Consider the following 21,441-nt stretch of genomic DNA (forward strand, 5'->3'; position numbering starts at 1 on the left):
AATGGCTCTGTAAACAACAGCCATTGCTAGGTAATGACTGCAGCAGACGTCCACAAAGCAGTGTTCTCTGTGTGGTCTTTGCCAAAGCTATGTAATGAAGACCATCTGCTCTGAAAGAGTTTTGAGATGGCAGTGAGAAGAGTAGGAGGTTGGTGTGAGATGGCCGCCAGCCTGGGAGGAAGTTATTGGAATGGCATTGTTGTGAGTGTGTGAGTGAGTTAGAGGACTGCTACGGTTAAGTCCTTGTGAGCTGTTGCTGTTAGAAACTGGTAGCTGAGGCACAGAGACAGTTCAGGATCCCAGAGGAAGGGGAACATCTGCCATTGGAAGCCATTACCAGAAAACTGGTGAAGACGCAGCAGACTGAAAAGACTTAAGTTTGTGCTGTAGTGAATTGCAGAATGTGATTTGGCAATAGCACTACAGTTACTTGTAGTTATGATCTGTAAGTGTTCAATAAATCCAATTAGCAATCAAAATCCCCTCTATAGCTACTTCTGGACTGTCACAAAATACAGTGCAGTCATTTAGGAGCTTACTGAAAATTGCTGAGCCACTCAAGCAGAATAAGAATCATATGGTGCTCCTCTTGTCAAGTCATGTGGTGCAGATTCTGAGTTCTAGGGAATGTGACAAACCAGTTGGTAACACATCACAAATAAAACTTACCAATATTGCAATGGATACTGGAAATGCTCTATGTTTTGTTCTCGGGAGAATGTTTGAGCATAGCATGGATTTAATGGTTACTGCCCCTTATTCAGCTGCTTTTCCCATGTCAGTTCCTTGTCTAATACTAGACCAAGGTACTTGACATCGCTGGAGAGCTGGATCATCTTATGGAAGAGGGTCACTTCCTTCAGGTCCTTTATATTTCTCTTCCTGGTAAACGGTATAATTACCGTCTTATTGGGATTGATGGAAAGGCGTGTTCTTTCACACCATCATTGGACTGTGTACAGAGCTGTTTGAAGACACTCTGATACTGTCAAAAAGAATTTTCCATTTATGAGGATTGCTATGTCATCAGCATATCCTACTGATTAATTAATACCCATCATCATTAAGTCCCCACAGGAGTNACCTCTATGTCAAGAAATGCTCCTAAGGCAATATCCTTGTGTTCAGTCGCACTTTCTATGCATTTGTTGCCAGTTACTTGACAGAATTTTGTTGTGTTTATTCACCGTTAACCGTTACATCCTCTGTATTCTTATCGTTTGTTTTGAACGTGTGATATTCTCAGGATCATGAAGGTATGCAAAGATATTCATGTTCGACCACATTAATTCATGTGTGTATTCACTCCATTGTAATGAAGTGTGTGAAGCTGTTCCATTGTTATGACTTTCTCAATGTGTGGCATAGGATTGTGCACCTTATGTTTTTTCCCCTGCTATGTACCTGTTTGCTGTCTTGTAGCCCCTTCATGTTCTGACTGTGATGCAGCTTGGTGTGTTCCAGTGTTGCTGGGGTTCCAGTGAGATGCACAATACAAGTCCGGAGGGGCAATACCGTGCCAATGGTGCCCATAACCAGGAACGGGTTGCTATTCTGGATGCTGGTGCACAGTATGGCAAAGTGATTGATAGGAGGGTGCGTGAGTTGTGTGTGGAGAGTGAAATCCTGCCCCTTGATACTCCAGCTTTTACCTTGAAGGAGAAGGGCTACAAGTAAGTGATACTTATCTATTTGAAGCATGAGGTTCAACTAAATATTCAAAAGTTCATGTATCACCTTCCAGGAAGTGTACTGTGTCTCCATTATTAAGACCGGTTGACTAATGCTGTGTAAGGAAATAATTATTGTTCTTTCAGAAAATACAAAACTACACTCTGTGGGAAACATCCTGGCTTTTTGAATGTTAAAGCATATAGTAGACAATGTAATCACTTTACTTTAAAGGTTTATCAGCAGCCTGAACCACTATCATGGAGCTTTATAGGATTTGAGGTTCTCACAGTGGTGGTTATGAAGAGTTCTATCATCTGAAATATAATGCCATGTAGTCTGCTGAAAGTGAGCAGGTATTTCGGGAGTACTTGTCACATCCATCTTCAGGGTTTCAGAGTCGAAGAATAAGTAAATGAAACCTGTTAGGGACTGTTATAAAGGTGAAACTATGCCTATGACAGCCTATGGAGCTCCATAGGGTTGTGAGAACTTGACACTCCCACATTTTCTAGACTTTCAGCTCACAGATGATGGTAAGATTGTCAGTCTTACATGCTGCCCCCCCACCTTTACCCCCAGGAAGGTTCATGGCACACATTTCTGTTGGAGGCTGAGTCAACCCCAGGGCCATAGTGTGGCTGGAAGGTTTAGGTCAATTGAAAAATCCAGTGACCTCATTGGGAATTGAACCTGTGACCTTCTGGCTTGTAGTTTAGTACCTCAACCAACTATGCCACCACCTGCTTTCTAGGGACTTATGGGTGAGGGAATAGAGACTTAAAATAGTCCCCATGGGTGTTGAGACAGGGATCCCATTCGTGCACTTGTTGATGGATTCCATCCCCAAAGAACTGACTGGCCCACTGCTGGAACTGCTGCACCACCTCAGCCTTGACATTTTCATCTATTCAGATCTGTATCCCTTCAGTGCTTTCTTGAGGGGCCAAACATGAGAGGCCCACAAAATGTATACAAAAGTATGCAGTCAGTCTACACAACAATATTCTGTATTTAAAACAAAATAGACACTATTGTATCAACATTTGTCTTTATTGACACAATATGTTTTGACCCTTATACTGGGTAATCATCTGGCGTACAGTGATACCAGACTCAGTTGTTGAATAGCATCTAATCCTTCAATAAGGAACCTTATTGTGCACTTGAGTGTTTTAAAATGCATAAATTGAGACTTTCAGTTAAAATTTTTAAATACTGAGATAATAAAATTTAAAAATTAGAGACTGAAGATTAAAACAAAAATTAAAATTGTACTAAAATGGAAATGGATTATTTTCTGATAAATCTCTTTAACCTTTAACGACCGAAAGTCCGGTATACCGGACGGTACCTGTGACCTCGAAGATGCCGAAAGTCCAGTATACTGGACGCAAGACACGTGCTCACTTTAGAAGTGCTGCCGGTTAGACGTTGAGTTTGAAACCAAAACAAACACACGCAAGTTCAAGTCAGAGGTCCAATTGTTGGCTCTGAACAATAAAACCCTTCATCATGGCACTGGGTTCGATTTCGTTTACATGTAGGTAAGACTGTTTGTGACTTGGTCAGCCAAACAGAGTGGAAGCTTCTTCACAGAACAGCTGACCCAACATTCCTCTGTGCGGGCAGATCACTGCTTCTGTAGCTCTCAAGGAAGTGTGACGTGTTTAGTGAGTGTCTGAATTATCAGCTTGTGAGTCAGTGGCGGACTGTTTCTCTGGGGAAGCCAAGATTTTTCATTGAGTCATCTGGAACTGAACACTGACAACACTGTCCGGCCAGCCAGATAGAAACAATAACTTCCTGTTTGTTCGCTAAGCGAGAGACTGAACCAGATTGTCTACCAGCGTATGAGAAGTGAGGTCTGTGTGACCTTCACATCGCGCTGAAGCAAACTCTGCCTCTCCGCGCTCCCGCACGCAGTATCTATAGTAGCGTAAACTTACACGACGCAACGAGTTGAAACTCGTGTACAGTCTGACCAAACATTTTGGTGTATAGTGTCAATGTATTTTGGATATAACGACGTCTCAAATTTGAAGAAAAAATTATGGGTAAGTCTTTTGGAATTTCATTACACATATAAAAGAGAGTATATTTTGAATTTCATGACATAACAATCACAGTTAATTTTTATTTGTAAAAATTGCCTTACGTATATTATAGGAAATTTCATTCTTTTTCAGGCGGTTTTTAGTTCGTAATTCTAAGCTGCATAGAACGGAAAATATATAGTTTTTTCTGAAAGTCTACAATATTAAAAGGGCAACGTCAAATTAACTCCGGCAGCAGCGCAGTCGTGGGGGGTTTAAATGCCGACTCTTAAAGGTTAAAACCTTGTGACTGCTATGTATTGACGTGATTTTCTGGTCGTAGAAGCGATTATAGTGTGGGGTGCCTGCAAATTGGGATCTTCTCACTAAGTTAGGTCATGTGGTCTGGACCTTACTATTTTCTTGTGGAGCTTATGCTCATTATTCTGTATGTCACCCAACAGGTTGTTTATTTAGAGTGATGTATATTAGATTTTCTTGCAATGATATGCGTATGGGCTGCTCCCTGTGTTGCTGTTGTCACTATGTTGTGTAGTGCTGTGAATAGATTAATTTGAACAGTGCTAATATTAAGTGACCTTTAAGAAGAACTGTGCAGCATTTGTGTACTTTCTGCCATCTGCGTGCAAGAAGGCAACCCCAACTTGGCATAATTTGGTGCATCAGGTATACACTGAAGTTTTTTGAATATTATCCACAATCATTCTTAAGTGTTACCAGTTCATAAAATAAAAATGATGCTAGTCCATTTTCAGCTTAACTATTTATCTGATTCTGAGTGTGTATGTTTTAGTCGATGTGCATTTATTGTCCTGTCATGATCGTACAAGCCCTTTATCAGTGCCTAGAACCATCCATCTCATAACAGTATTGGCTGACAATCATATGTTGGCCGGGCACATTATCTTTTGCGTGTTCACTTCTGCCACCATGTTTCTGGCTGCACTTTGACTGCTTAAACTTGTGAGCGCACATTTTTGCCGTCTGAGGCTCAGATGAAAATTTGATAACAGTGCTACATTCTTCAACCTGCACTGGGACTTGTTACATCACACACAGGTAGGGTCACAGGCTATCAGATTCCAGCATGACTGTAGGGTTGTCTAGTTGTTAGGTTTACAAGATGTAAAGTTATAAATTCTGACAAAATTCTGAGACCAAGATAAAACTGTTTGAACTCTGATGAAATACAGTATGTGGCTTACACTGTATGTTTCCTAAGGACACTGATTTTGATACTTGCTAAACCAGCACTATCTTATGTTAGTGAATCATGGACAATAAGAGGAACTGATGAGGGAAATTGATATGAACAGAAATATATTTGATGAGGACTGTGGGATAAACTCTTTCAGAAGGAAGGAAAGGAATTGTGAGAGGACTGCAGATTCCTCAGTTAATTGAATTATAGAACAGTACAGAAGAAATTGAAAAGAAAATGTTGACAGGATGAACTATGGCTGGATTCCAAGGAAGGTATTAAAATGCCGTCCAAAAGTTTGGGATAAAAAGAAGGTTGACTGAAATCTGAAATGAGGGTTTCTGATTTGCATTATTGCCAACAGGTCTCAGTAGGCCTCATACTGGATAGGGTGATTATGTTGATCAGTTTAGTTTGATTCAATTCAATTCATATTTATTTACATGCAAACTTAACAGCACAGAGGTCGATTACAAAGTTAGCACGAGTACATAAAAAGGCACCAAAAATACCTGAACAACAGAATACAAAATAAGACAGTTTATATAATGGCAGTAAATTAATAATAATTCCAAGAAAAATTAAAGTTAACATTCACAGGTGAGTAAAATAAAACAAGTACATGTTCAGTGGTTATGCCATTATGTAGCAAGAAAGGACAATACACATACATACACATAGAAGTTCATAATAATAGTGTGACATGTTGACCCCTACCTCCCCAGCTGCACGTAGCGGTAACGTAGCGCTCGCGTAATAGGCGAGTAATCACCCCACATCCTGGTAGCTATGCAACGTGCGGTGACGTCACGAGCGGAGCCGACGTTAGCCGAGTCCCCGCACCTTGAAGCTATGCAAAGCGAATCAACAGCGGTGATGTCACCGAGGGATATTGCGGTTGCTAGGCAGCAGTCAACAACTCCGGACAGCGTGGCTAGCAACACGGACCAGACGACAATTGTCCGATCAAGGCTACATAAGGAGCAGCGAAGGCTATTCACAGTCAGTTGTGCTGTGACAGCCGCCGAGTTGGAACGTGGGCAGTCGCCGAGTTGTAACGTAATAGTCGCCGAGTGTGTTATCAACAGTTCTCCAGTCAGCCGACTACTGTTGGAGTATAGCAGCCGTCGCGGAAAAAGATCCGGACGTGTGTGTGATTGTGTCATTGGGAGCGTGTGATACAGTGATACCTAGCTCCCCTACTGTCAACGTGTAGACTACTGAACACAGAGTGAACTGCTTTGCGCATAGGGTTATAAATCGTGAAACCCCGCAACAGTGTTAACAGATTAATGCGATTAGGGTTATAAAGTGTGAAACCCTGCAACTGTGTAATAATTAATTGTAGCCGTTACTTGTAGGTTGTTGAATAAACCAATTAACGATCTCTACGGCGTATTCAGTAACGTAAACACGTTACATTGGTGTCAGAAGTGGGATTAGAACTTACACACGTGACTGACGAGATTCGATCTCAAGACACGTTACAATAATAACTCAATTAATTCTTATTTGTGTGCTAATACAACATCCAAATAATAATACCATATTGTCAAAAACGATTGAGGAGAATGTTCCTGACTCCGAATATGTCAACATCCCTGCAAACATCATTAGTAGCTGATGCATATCTAGCAGAGGGACAATTTTTACATGATGAACAAACATTGAACAGTGCAAGTGTCTCAGATATACTGAACAGGAACTCAGAGATCAACAATTTCCAAAATGTAAGGGCAGAATTTCAAACCAAAGTAAGCTTGAGTAAGAAAGAGATCTTCATTTCATGCATCCTGTTGTGTTATAATATGCAACTTCTTTATTAAAACCATCACAACACAACTAATATCAAGATCAGTGCCTAGTTTTGACTCTGCTACATGTTTTGGCTATTAATAGCCATCATCGGCTAACTACATGGTTAACATATTGTCACGTGTTGGGTGTATAACTTGACAATAACTTCACGCCGTATCCGATATAGTGAATTTTATTCCACACTCGCTCATACAATCACACAATTTACAATCTCACAATTACTGCCATCGGCAGTATCACAAATACTGTACTGCCATTAACTGGTGACTGACTCGTAACTAGATAACTCGAGAACTTGAGAACTAACCGTGAATAGTCTTCGCTGCTCCTTATTTAGCCTCGTTCCAGACAACACAGAAAACAGCCACGTAATAGGCACCACTGTTGTCTGGCGCCGTGTTGCTAGCAACGCTGTCGGGAGTTGTTTACTGCTGCCTAGCAACTGCGGCATCCCTTGGCCACGTCACGGCTGGCAGGGAAGGGGAGGGAGTGTTGACATGCCTATTCCCCTAGTAACGACAGCTCTCCGATGGTGTTACATCACCGCTCCGGGGGGGGGGGTCCTGCATAGCGCAACCCACTGAACCGCAGTACTAGTAAAGTTGGATACAATATTAATTATATAAAATACTTGACCTAAAAATATAATAAATTAGATTATATAAAACAAAAGTTATACAGTGGAACCTCGCTTAACGAGCAGAATTCGTTCCACAGTCTTACTCATAATGCTAAACACTCGTTAAGCGAAACAATTTTTCCCCATATAAATTAGTGTAAAATACGATAATGCATTCCATGCTGAAAAAAATACTCAAAAAATTTTATGTATAACGTTTATTCAAAGAAAATTATATATACATTGTTAAGGAGCGTGAATCATCTTCATCTTTTCTTCTATGCAGAATGAATCAACCTGGAATGCGAATTCGATTTGCAGAAAACAAAAAAAAAATCGAAATAATTAGTTTATTATTTATGATACATATCTAATTCTTTTTTACTAAAATACTGTCTAGAGACATTTGTTTTTGCTGACGCTTCAAAATTTGGTGAAAATGCAACACAGCATTATTATTAAATAAATTTGTAGTGCGCATAGCCACTGCCTTATTAGGGTGATGCTTCTCAATGTACAATGCAACAGTTTCCCATGCTTTCAGCATTTCTCTTATTGCGCCAGAAGATTGTTGCTTTGCTGTTACCTCCTCCTCCTCGTCCTCTGACAAACTCTCCTCCACAACTTCTTGCTGTGAAACACAATGCAACTCCAAATCGTTTATGTAGACCAATTGTATGTGTGTGCTAGATCAGCCATGCTCACGCCTCGTTCTCGCTTTTCAATGATTTTACGTTTCATTTATACGGTTATTTTTATTATCTTATGTCTGTCTTTTGCGGCTTTTTCTTCGGGGACATTTTTGCAAGGGTTATTAAACTTTGCACAAAAAATCACAAATAATATGTGTGAGCACAAGTTTGGAAAAATGTGTGATCACAAGTGACACTAAGATGCTAGCGGAACGAGTGCTAAACACAGACTGATGTAGCAAGCGCACAATCTGGGACTTCCCTCTCGTCACTCGTTATGCGAAATGTCGCTTGTTAAGCGAGTCATTTTTTTACAATTTGTTTCACTCGTTATGCAAATTACTCGTTATGAGAGGTGCTCATTAAGAGAGGTTCCACTGTGGTATAAAACAAGAATAAAATTCTTTGAATGATATTTTACATCATCGAGTCAGTTGTTGGTTTTTGTAATTTTGTTGTTCCCACGGACAAATTGGAACATTCTGTATTTTGTGTATATATAAAAAATGCATTGGAGGCTCATGATGTAGATGTAGTAATATTAATGTTAATTATTTAGTCGGCGCCACATCTTACAAAGTAATGTCCATTCTGTAAGGAATGTTGTTACCTTATAAGATGAGGTAGCAACTAAATAAGTACATTAATATTACTACATCTACATCATGAGCCTCCAATACATTTTTTATATATACACAAAATATAGAATATTCCAATTTATCCATGGGAACGCAACAAAATTACAAAAACCAAGGACTGATGTAAAACATCAAACGAAGAATTTTATTCTTGTTTTATACTATAACTTTTGTTTTATATATTCTAATTTATTGTATTTTTATGTCAAGTATTTTATATAATTAATAATATTGTATCCAATTTTACTAGTACTGCGGTTCAGTGGTGTATATATGTTAACCATGTATTTGCCTGATGTTTCGGCTATTGATAGCCAAAACATGTAGCAGAGCCAAAACTAGGCACTGATCCTGATACTAGTTGTGTTATGATGGTTGTAATAAAGAAGTTGTAAGAAAGAGATCATTGAGGCAATGCTTCCAAATACATATAGTGTGCAATTTGAACTCCTCCAGAGCAACAGAATAACAGTAATTGACTTCAGGAAAGAAATGCTTAAAACAGAGGGCTGCAAACCTCTGCTTGATGCATTCTTGCTTCTTGGCATCAGTTGTTGTAATTGAATTCCAGATTGTGGCCGCGTATTCAAGCTTAGATCTAACTAATGCAATGTACAACCTGAGCATACATTCTAGAGATGAGAAATTGAAAGTAATGTTATGAACTAGACCCAGTAGCTTAATACAGTGAGAGAAAATATAGTTGGCATGGTCGTGAAAATGAAGTTTGGCATCAATAAATACTCCCAGGTCTTTTATAGAGTCTGTCCAGATTATAGAAGATTGGCAAAGTTTATAATCATAGATCAATACATTGGTTTTCCTGCAGAAGGATGTAACTTTAATTTTACTGATGTTGAGTTTCATATAGTTAGGAATCACCAACCTTGTATAGAGTTGAAGAAAGCAGTCTTCTGGGATTTGGCACTGTGTATATGTGGTGTTAACCGACGTTTCGGAGGAACGTATAGCCTCCATCTTCAGGGTAGAAGGAAAAATATAAGAAATCCGCAAGCGAAGAGACCTCCGAAATGTCGGTTAACACCACATATACACGGTGCCAAATCCCAGAAGACTGCTTTCTTCATAGTTACCGCCGTGAAAGCCTCAAATCTTACATTGTATAGAGTTAATGTCAGACTGAAGTAGATAGCAGCTCTGAGGATATCTAATGGCTTGGTAAATTTTGATGTCATCAGCAAAAAAATAGGTACTTAGAGCGGGCAACTGCATCGCATATGTCGTTAATAAACACATTGAAGAGAAGGGGTCCCAGGACGGATCCCTGTGGAACATTGGAGAGAACTTCAATATGTGAGGAAAGAACACCACAAACAAGGACCTGAGATTTCTGGTTGGATAGGTAACTGCAAAACCAGTTTGACAAAGCCAACAGAAAGCCCAAAAGCACTAAGCTTATGAAGAAGAGAATGTGGGTCAAGGTCGAAGGCATGCTCAGATCAAAATCAACTGCATCAGCTGGCCTCTGAGTGCCGACTAAAGGGGAAATAAAATCAACATAAATTACCAAATTGGTGCTGGTGGATTTAGTTTTAGAGATTTAGGACTAATTTTAGATTTGAGATAATGTGAAACATGGCCATGAGTAAGAAATTCAAATATCTTGGGAAAAATTACTGAGAAGGGATATGGACCTGTAATTGCTAACACAGGTACTTTGCCTTTTTTGAGAACAGGAACAAGCTGCTTGTTTCCATAGATTGCAAAAATAATGCTGGGATAAGCTCAGATTAAAGATATATATTAAGAATAGGTATAAAAATATCAGTACAACCCTTAATAATGAATCCAGGGATGTCATGGACTCTAACAGATTTAGATGATATCAAGTGCTTAATGAATTTGATAACATCAGAATCAGAAACAGATGCTAAAGGTAGGAATTCAGAAGATGGCAAAAGGGTGGGGAAGACAGTAGGACAAGGATTGTTGTATACTGATTGAAAATGCTCTGAAAATTCAGCAGCAACATCATTATGTTTGATTAAATGCTTACCATCAACCTCAAGCTGGATGGAATTAGAATTTCTTTTCCTAAAGGAGGCCACATATTTCCAGAATTGCTTGGGTTGTGACTTTAAATTTTCATCCACAGATTTCAGCCATCTAAGTCTGCCAGACTTAATAGTCGCGTTAACTAACTTACAATAGAAAGAGAATTTTTGGCAAAGACAGTTGGATTTATTTTTCTTAAACAGTCTATAAGAATAATTCTTTTTCCTAATATAGTACCTTAAGGAACTAGAATACCAGTTAGTGTTTATGATGCCACAGGGAATTGCATGTTCCATGGCATCTTGAACAGCAGTGTTGAGGCAGGTGACAGCAGCATCAGCAGAGGTGGTACCATACACACAAGACCAGTCATAAGTTGAGAGAGTATTATAAAGTAATGCATAATTCCCCGATGAGGATTTACAGTGCAAATATGCATAATTTTCAATACAAGTGGCAAGAGGCAGACAAATATTGGTAATCAGAAGAGGATGATAATTGTCAGGCTTTATAAGTCCAGGGTTGACAGGAGTAATCCCTAAGTCGCTTAAGTTAGAAAAACTTGAATCAAGTAGATTGCTGCTGTCGACAGTATCATTGCACTAGTTAAGGTTAAGAAGACACGTGGAGGGGTAGATCGCATCTCCCTTAAGTTTAGAGTAATGGAATTTGGCAGAGATAGACCACTTTTCCAGTTGGAACCAGGAGTGTTAAAATCCCCAAGCATAATTACTGGAAAATGATGGGTATTCAGCTTGTTTTCTAAAAAATGAATGGAGTTAGCAATGTTTTCAGGTTTAGCGTCAGGGGGAAAGTATTGATTTCCATTGAGCAATTTAGGACCATCTAAAGTGGGGATTTCAACCAGTACACATTTATCACAAGATTCTAAATCGTATCTGCATTTATAAGAGGAAACTCTGGAGGATTTGGCAGTGAGTACTCCACTGTCACATGTCTTATTTACCAACACTGTTAGAATGGAAAACTGTATAGCAGTCATAAATTAAATTGTGATAAATAATACAAGTTGTTTAGCCATATCTCAGTTAAATAATATTATAGTCCCTAGAGCAGACATTTTCATAAAGTTCTTCCACTAGTCATCTCCTAGCAACGGATCTGAACACAGAAACTATCACTTCAAATCACTACAGATATTACACATAAAATCTTACAATCACAAAGTCAATAGAAAGTCCGTCGAGTGTAACAATTTTTTTAGGTCACTTCTTTATCACCTTTGCCTTACATGTTTCGGTTTAATAAAACCATCATCAGAGGCACATAGTACAAACATGAAAACACTGTCGTTGTTTAAATGTACACAGTATATATGGTGCGTGGACGCTGCTACAATATGTCGATGTGTAAAAGCACAACACTTGCTAGGATTATTGAATGCACGTTCAACTCTCACATTCCATCCGAAATTGCCCTCAAGTTAAAACGTCAATGTTAAAATATTTAAAAGTTTAAAACATTTGAAGTAAAATGTTTTAAACTTTTAAATATTTTAACATTGACGTTTTAACTTGAGGGCAATTTCGGATGGAATGTGAGAGTTGAACGTGCATTCAATAATCCTAGCAAGTGTTGTGCTTTTACACATCGACATATTGTAGCAGCGTCCACACACCATATATACTGTGTACATTTAAACAACGACAGTGTTTTCATGTTTGTACTATGTGCCTCTGATGATGGTTTTATTAAACCGAAACATGTAAGGCAAAGGTGATAAAGAAGTGACCTAAAAAAAATTGTTACACTCGACGGACTTTCTATTGACTTTGTGATTGATAGTGTAACGGACCAAAAATGAAACAATTCAAAATACTTACAATCACACTTTACATCCTCACAGGCTGACCTCCTGTATTCTTCTGTAATCCTGGCTCCAATTCACGTGTTTCTGCTGCTACTGTTTCTCTCTCATAACTAACTCTGAGAGCTCACTCCAAGAACTGACAACTGAAGTATGACACTCACTTATATGTCGTATAGCCAAGGAAAAGATGACGCATCATCAATGTCATGTGATAGATACCCACTACTGTTGTGTGATGTCACTGCCCACGCAGGAAACATGTTATGTGACAGCCACATATTGTTGTACGACCTTACACCACATGTGTTGCATAGCAACAGCTTGTCTGCTGATGTAGAAACTGTTGGCCACGTGTGTGTTGCAGGCATTATCTAGCAATGGGTCTACATGCCACATTATATATTGTCAGATGACAGTATGATAGGGAATAATGGATTGGAAAGTATATGGTCAGAATCAGTCATGGCTTAATTTATGGTGCTGTCCCAGCATTTGCCCCAAAGGGCTGAGGAAAGCTATGAGAAACTCGAGTAAGACTAGTTGGGCTTCTGGCTGGCACTCAGTCTGGACACATCTTGAATACAAGCCAGAAGTGTTACTGCATGAGCCATATTGCTTGTTGCAGCTTAGGGGGAATTTCGTATAATGAACATCTATGTAAGAAATCTATGCTATATAAATTCACTCATTCAATAACTCTCTTTCTCTCTCTCTTCATTTGCAGAGCAATCATAATTTCTGGAGGACCAAATTCTGTGTACGCAGAGGATGCACCTCGGTATGATGCAGACATCTTCCGGATAGGAATTCCTGTTTTAGGTAATTGTGTACATGCATCTTGTGAAAGTGAATGCATGTTTCAGTTGAGTGTTATATGACACAGGACCCTGCACACATAACACCAGATGAGAAAATGAAAGCCAGAGAATAGAAATTAGTGATATGTCCCATGTTATGCAAGATGAGGTTCGGACTGGTTGAATCCTCAGTATGAATGGTTCCAGTCTGGTTATCTCATTCTCATATATCCTCTTATTTAATATTTTCTGCAGTTTAATGTTTTTGTAGAAACTTTAAAACAGGAATTTTAATATTGTTAGGACTTACAGCTAGGAATGAAAAGCACACAAATGAGCCTGCTGTTATGGACATAAGTCTTGCAGCCTCCTTGTGAGTATTGTTGCTGGCCTGAAAGTAAATACTCTAAATCCCTATTTTGTTTAGTCTGGGGGAATAGGTTTTCATACACTAATTACAATTTTCCATTGAATGGAGAGTAATGCACAATTGCATCAGGATACTGTTCATCCCCTAGGACTCTAATTGTGATAAAACAATTTATTTATATATGTACTTAAAGAAACTTCTTTTATTCAGATTAATACAATTATGAGATGAAGGACATCAAATTAAGTTGTAAAATAACTAAAAACTTGTAATAACAATTGAGAGAACCTCTGTTGAGAATCAGAGGAATTATGTAGGATGCCTCTACACAATCAGTGTGACTTTGTGTGTGTTCAGGAGAGAAGACATGAATATCAGATTAATTTGTAAAATAATTAATAACGTGTAATAACAATTGAGAGAATCAGAGGAACTACATATGATGCCTCTACACAATCAGTGTGACTTTGTGTGTGTTCAGGAGAGAAAATATGAATATCAGATTAATTTGTAAAATAATTAATAACATGTAATAACAATTGAGAAAACCTCAGTTGATAATCAGAGGAATTACATTACAATTAGTGTGACTTTGTGTGTTTCAGGAGAGAAAACATGAATATCAAGCATTATTTCTGCTACAGTTCTAAACTGAGGTGTTAATTCTGGAAGGTTGAAAAGTTCCTACATTACATCCAGGTTATATATTGAATTGAAATTTATGAAATGTGGGAAGATAGTATGTCGTTCACTGTATATTGGACTTTGACAGGGACCAGAAAATATATTACCTAAATTCGAGAATGCCAAATCAGGAAGTTTCTGCATCACTGTATAGTTGCAAGAATTCAGAGCGGCTTTGTTTGCTTTGCAGGTATATGCTATGGTATGCAGATGATGAACAAGGAGTTTGGTGGGCAGGTGATCAGGAGGGAAGGAAGAGAAGATGGGCAGTTTAACATAGAGGTGGATTGCAAGTGTTTGCTATTTAAGTGAGTACAGGAAACGTAATCTACAGATTGTTGCTTCTTTATGCGGATTTCTCGCAGTTATTTTACATAGTTTGACTGTAGTGATTATTATATAAACTATAGAGTATTTTAATTAAAGTAGAGTGATTGTTTTAGCGCTTTTTAATGGCATATAATAAATTGCTAAAATGCAAAATTGGTCTGATTCCCAGCAGTTCAGTAAGGTAGTGAATCTTAGAGGGAATGAAAATATAAAGAAATGAGTGACAAAGCAAATTGTCCAGATCAGTGTTCCACAATTGGTGTGCCTCACAAGGTGAAAGGTGTGACGCAGACTTTTACCTATTGTAAGAAATTAATTGTCGAATTTTATTCATTTTATTTTATCCCAGTTACCGTGTTTCATATGCTTGTATTTTATTCTCAGCCACTGCACTGATTAAATAAGATGATACTTGTTTATTCTTTATTACATGCTGTGATTTTTTATGTACAGTAATGTTGTATTCTAAGAAATTAAACGAAAATTATTTACTCGTTGTTGTGAGCCGTGACACTCGACCATGTGGATAAAGAACCCCGTTCTTCTACCCACTTTGACCCGTGAATCCCTACTCTATATGGGTAAGGGACAGGCTCACAAGAAACGACTTGCTTGTAGCGTGATGCACTATGCCTCCCTAGAATAGTGTAAGGGATCTCGGGGGAGGAAAACCACAGTCGGTACGATGGGCCAGGCTGGACGGATCCGCTAGGCAGAAGCTGGTATGGAACATACGGCACAAGTCTACATATACACAACTGGCGTTCTCAAACATATAAATAAATATATATTGTTAACATAGTGTGACATGTTGCGCAACGGAGAACCCCTCTCTACCCAGCAATAACGTGGCAACTCAGGCCACAGTGACGTGACGGATGAGTCAGCGCTCCCTCCGCGGTGACGTAAGACAGCGCGAGGTAACAGTGTTGCTAGGCTATACGCAAACACGGTGACGCGGCACCGCTTCCTACTGTGACGTGGCACGCAACAGGCAACACTGCGGCTATATAAGGGAACTGCACAGCAGCTACGAGTGAGTTGTAAAGTGGCCATCACCGAGTTCAGTTCCGAGTTAGTTCCAAGCAAGCCTACGAGCGGGTGTGTTATCAACATTTCTCCAGTCAGCCGACTACAGTTGGAGTATAGCAGCCGTCGCGGAAAGAAGAACCGGACGTGTGTGTAATTGTGTAATTGGGAGTGTGTGATACAGAGAGACTTGTATAGCTCCCGTACTGTGAATACGTGTAGCCTACTGAAGATAGAGTGAACTGATTTGCGAATAGGGTTATAAATTGTGAAACCCCGCAGCAGTGTTAACAGATTAATGCGATTAGGGTTATAAAGTGTGAAACCCCGCAACTGTGTTATAATTAATTGTAGCCGTGATTTGTAGGTTGTTAAATAAACCAGTTAACAATCTCTACGGTGTCTTCAGTAACAAGACACGTGACAGTATGTATACAAATGGACTCTGCCTGATGGGTGGTGACTGGTTAGAACATGTGATAAATGATTGATACAGATCTACGCTGTGCCTACAGCACAGAAAGTCAAGTCAGCCACGCCTCATGGCGTATTTCTACTTCTCCAGTACAAGCATGTACTTAGGCAAGCTTTGAGGGCACAAGGAAATATAAACAGCTTACATACATGGCTGAACACGCCTGAAGGGTGATCTGCTGTTTATCACAACCTTAGACAAAACCAAAATTACCCTACACCACACGGCGTCAGTACTGAAACCAAAATGCGCCTCACAGCGTATATTACCTTAGTAAGTCACTTACTTCAATATACTTCTTGAATATACAAACTCAAAGATTCACCTCACGACTGAGCCACCCTTGACCATGTTGTGAGGGCACTCTTCCCCCTTCGATCAGTGCTTCGGGCCGAAACCAAATTTCTAACCAAATTTAGACGCAGCAGTGTTTCCTTGCGAAGGTCAACGGAAAGAGAGAAAGATTAGCTCCACTTGAGCTAAGCAGGAAACCTCTGTCTAAGTCCAGGAGGGGGGCAAGGTCAGCTGACCTGACATCAGCCAAGGACATTAGTCAGAAAGAAAGGGAGCAGCTCGCATCCTGGCGCTTGGGGGGGGGGACTCCAAGGAACTTAACGAAGAAGAACCGTTGCACGGTTCAGTTGTTATATCATAGTTTTCATTATTGATTTGTTTTCATTTTTCTTGCATCTACGCAGCTTCTTTAATATGCTTGCCGCATGTTCTGTGTACATGCTTTTCCCTAAAACTGCAGGGATTAGCATGGGTTTTCCTCTCTTTTATAACGCTGTTTTGGTATTTGCCCATGTTTGTTAGAAGTTTGAGCTTCTTCAACTTTATGACTTTCTTCCTGTAACAGTGCACCCACCGATTGTTGAACCTCATTTAAAATTATAAATATTTCAAAAATAAGTCGGTATAGTGTCACTTCTTCCATTTGAAGAGTAGAGATCCCGCGTTTTACAACTGTTTCAGTTCTATCACAGCTGTGCTTTGAAGTAGTTCGCAAATTTTGGTTGCTAGTTAGAGAATTACGGATGGGTCCTTTGAGATGTCCCCGACTGTATGGCCACTTGCTGATGGCAATAAAGTGGTGATGGACACAATTAAAGAACATTTAGAAATGCTGCAGCAGAAATTCAATAAGTATTTACAAGATTTCGACTGGTGTAACCGTTCCACTGCTATGCAACTTATTTGCATGTAATCGACTTTATTAATTTGAAATCTTAATTGTTCAAAATGAAATGCAATGAACAAGTGTAGTGAGACATAAATCCATTCTTGTTAGCATCTTCCCACGCTTACAGCAGAAACAGGAAGACACCCGTCAAAGGTTTATTAGAGGAAAGTAACGTTAAGGAATAGCTAAAGAATTCTTTGTGAATTCAATACTTGGCAGTTTGTGCATGCCATAACTTAAAAAGAGTGAGGTTTTTATGATCCCACGCGACGCTTAACATTTGTCAATTTCTGACAGAAATACGTTGGAGTCAGAAATCCTTAAACCCTTGTAAGCTTTAAATGAGTGGAGGAATATCTAATTAAGATACTCCTATTTTTCAAATATAACCAATCACTAAAATTTAAGGGTGTGACAAGGCAGAGATGCTGAGGAAACAAGGACTTGAAGGTCTGAGTACAAATCAGTTGTCGAAGTCAGTCACACACCGGGACTCGTAAGAACTAGACGTGAAAAGCCACACACCGAGACTCGTAAGAACTAGACATGAAAAGTCACACCCTGCGATTCATAAGAACTAGATGTGAAAAGTCACACACCGGGATTCGTAAGAACTAGATGTGAAAAGTCACACACCGGGACTTGTAAGAACTAGACATGAATAGTCACACACCAGGACTCGTAAGAACTAGATGTGAAAAGTCACACACCAGGGCTCCGCAGAAGGTAGATGTAAAAGTTGTCGAAGTAAGTTGTAAAGTGTTAACCACTTAGACTGCAACCAGTAATAATAATAATAATAAATTTAAACCTGAAAAGTGGTTTAGTTATAAAAGTGCCTCAACAAGTATTCAATTGTAAAGTGTTAGACGGTGACTAACAAGTTTTGGAATAATAATACCTCTGAATGTGAATGTGCTTTGGCAGTCTGTTTTTTTTTTTTTCGAACTTCTTTGAGTGTGGTCCGTATAAGGTTCTGAGATAAGAGAACCCAGCCCTACCGAATCCAACAACCTCACCACTTTAGAAATCAACTAACCCTGAGAAATTTAAACAGTGAACCCTGAGATAAAAATTTAGTACAAGAAGATAACCGTAAGTAGAAACAAGAAGGTAGGTGAGAAGGACTGTGGAAAAGGTGACTTAAAGGAGAAGAACAGGAAGAAGAAGAAGAGGAGGCGAAAGAAGAGGGCGGTTAGACTGGGTTTGTGATCCATTTGTTGTGAATTCAGAACATCTTCCGATTAATATACAAGAGGAACTCGCAGATTTAAAAGCAGGCAGAACATTGAAACTAAAACTTCTCAAAGTGCCTTTGGATATGTTTTGGTTGGCAATGAGGAGTGGATACCCAGCTATCTTCAAGATGGCAGTTAATATCTTATTGCCAATTTCAACTACATATTTGTGTTAACTGGGCTTCTCGACATTAACTGAAATTAAGACATCAAAGAGGGAGTGGCTCAAATCCATCGATGAAGAAATGAGACTTGTGTTGTCAACGATTTCACCATGGATCAGTCGCCTGTGTGCAACTATGCAGGCGCAAGTATCACATTGACGGTATGAGTAGAATTACTGTATTTACTTTAATAGTAATACAGTCAACTCTCGATTATCCGGGCTAATGGTGGGGATGGAAGTCACGGTTAATCGAAAACCCGGTTAAGCCAAATTTTATTATACGGGCTGGACGACTGTGAAGGGTCGGAGTTCGAGTCCCGGTAGGGTCAAGAATTTTAACTTCTCCAAATCGTCCAGACCGGCTCTGGGGTCCATCCAACCTCCTATCCAATGGGTACCGGGGGCTCTTTCCCCGGGGGTAAAGCGGCCGGGGCGTGAAGCTGACCACTCACCTCCAACTAGTGCCGAGGTCAAGAAAATTTGGATCTATACATCCACTCCCCCACACGCCTTAATGGCGTAGGGCTTAATTCGTTGAGCAGAGGAACAACTTTACCTTTTACCTTTTAATACCTTCATAATACTATAGACCTACCTGTATTTAAATTTATTCATCCTCATTTCTATGTCATCTCATGGCCTATTTAATACTTTCTTTACATTACACTCAGTATGAATTAGTTATTTCAATCACTGTTCAACAACATCCAGCACTTTTTACGGTCACACTTAACACTTAAAATAATTTAATACTGTCTTTTGCTTTTTCGCGGCATTTTCCTTTTTACGGATATCCGTACGAAGCCTACGTAATATTAGCTTGTCACTTAATAAACTGTCCTCTTCACTCTCAAGATAGTCTAGTAAGGATTCCAAATGATTAAGCGCAGCACCATGTGATACTTTCTTACTGGCAACACTGTCCACCTCTTCCTCATTCTCACTTTCTTCCCGCTCTTCTGGCTGCACCCCCATTGAAGTTACGATTTCGTCACTGCTTAACATTTCGAAGCCCGGTTCACACGAGTCACAGTTAAACCACTCTCTTATATTTTCCTCGTTGACTTCTTCACCACCATGAACTTGGTTAGCCACTTTTGTCAATTTTATGGCTATCTCATTTTCACTGAATCCAGTGAATCCATGGATTTCGTCATCTTCATTAGTGATGAAAGGCATCAGTTTCTTCCATGAATTTTTCAATACAGATGGCTTTACTGTATCCCACGCTGTTGAAATCTCGTATATGGCATCTAATACTGAAAAGGACTTCCAGAAACACGTCAGATCATTGCCTTCATCGATGTACTTTTGTAGCAAATTTGATCTGTAGATTCTCTTCATACTTGAGATAACTCCTTGATCCATTGGTTGGATAAGTGCGGTAACATTAGCGGGAAAATATTTCACAAAAATATTTCCATCATCTGACCTCAGGAGACTTTCGTTAGGATGTGAGGGCGCATTGTCAATGAGGAGCACAGCTTTCTCAGGTAGGCCTTGGGATTTTAGATGGTCACGAACTTGAGGCACGAATTTAAAATCAAACCATTCTTTAAATATCGCTCTATTCATCCAAGCTACTTTCTGGTTAAAATAATGGATAGGCAGACTTGAAGCTACTGTTCCTTTAAAAGAGCGTGGTCTTTTCGCTTTGCCGATAACTACTGGTATTAGTTTGTGTGTTCCTGATGCATTAGAACAGCACAAGACTGTCAATCTCTCCTTACTGGATTTGTGACCTGGAGCCTGTCTTTCATTTTGAAATGCCAATGTTCTGGTTGGCAAGCATTTCCAATAAAGACCCGTTTCATCGGCATTATAGATTTGTTCTGGCAGCAGATTTTCACTTTTCACAAAACTATCAAAATTGGTGCAAAATTGATCTGATGCTGACAAGTCCCCTGACAATTTCTCACCTTGAATACTGATTTCTCGTATTCCATGACGCTGCTTGAAACGTGTTAGCCAACCGGAAGAAGCGTCAAAACTCCCTTCTAGTTCAAGTGCTTCGAAAAAATATTTAGCTTGTTTAGCACAAACTGGTCCTGTTATTGTTGTTCCCTGTGCCCTTAGTTGATTAAACCAGGTCAGCATCGCTTTGTCGAGATCATCGTATGTTGATTTCTTCATGGTTTTTCTCTTCTTCATTCCGCTTGAATTAGAAGACGAAGCAAAGGAAATTAACTCATTCTTTTGTTTTTTCAAATCACGAACAGTTTGTTCTCCAATACCGTATTGCATTGCTAATTGTTTAACTACAGCTCCTTTTTCCAGCTGATTGATAATTTCAAGTTTCTGTTGAATACTTAACACAACACGCTTCCTTTTAAACCCCGACATTTTGCTAACGCACTTGAAGATCTATATTAAGAAACTGATACTTACTTTCACAATGCACTCTCACACTGAGATGGTACCGTTAAATAACCTGGGGCGGTGTATTTGTCCTTGAAACTTTCCAAAAATTCTTGCATTCTTTCACCCCCACCCTAGAACATTGTGTTCGCATAACGGGACGAAATAATGCAGAGCTCGGTTCACACTAGTGCGAAAATAGTGTTAAACTCACCATGTGAAACAAAAGTGAATGAATATTAAACAACATATAAACTTAAAAAAAAAA

The 21,441-nt window shown here is 39.3% G+C and overlaps 1 protein-coding gene across 5 annotated transcripts in view; it reads left to right on the forward strand.

Annotated features, from left to right (window-relative positions):
• Positions 1–21,441, forward strand: part of LOC111864737 (GMP synthase [glutamine-hydrolyzing]) — a 74,727-nt gene that overhangs the window by 15,620 nt on the left and 37,666 nt on the right. For 4 of the 5 annotated variants that reach the window (XM_023852228.2, XM_023852226.2, XM_023852230.2 and 1 more), the window contains exons 2-4: positions 1,465–1,673; positions 13,268–13,362; positions 14,585–14,702. In XM_023852228.2, the coding sequence (XP_023707996.1) occupies positions 1,486–1,673; positions 13,268–13,362; positions 14,585–14,702 (401 nt within the window). In that variant the 5' untranslated portion in view covers positions 1,465–1,485. Of the gene's footprint in view, positions 1–1,449; positions 1,674–13,267; positions 13,363–14,584; positions 14,703–21,441 lie in introns of all 5 variants that reach the window. The other variant, XM_023852229.2, reaches the window with a different exon arrangement.

Source organism: Cryptotermes secundus, unplaced genomic scaffold (assembly GCF_002891405.2).
Source record: "Cryptotermes secundus unplaced genomic scaffold, Csec_1.0 scaffold724, whole genome shotgun sequence".
In the NCBI taxonomy this organism is placed as follows: domain Eukaryota; kingdom Metazoa; phylum Arthropoda; class Insecta; order Blattodea; family Kalotermitidae; genus Cryptotermes; species Cryptotermes secundus.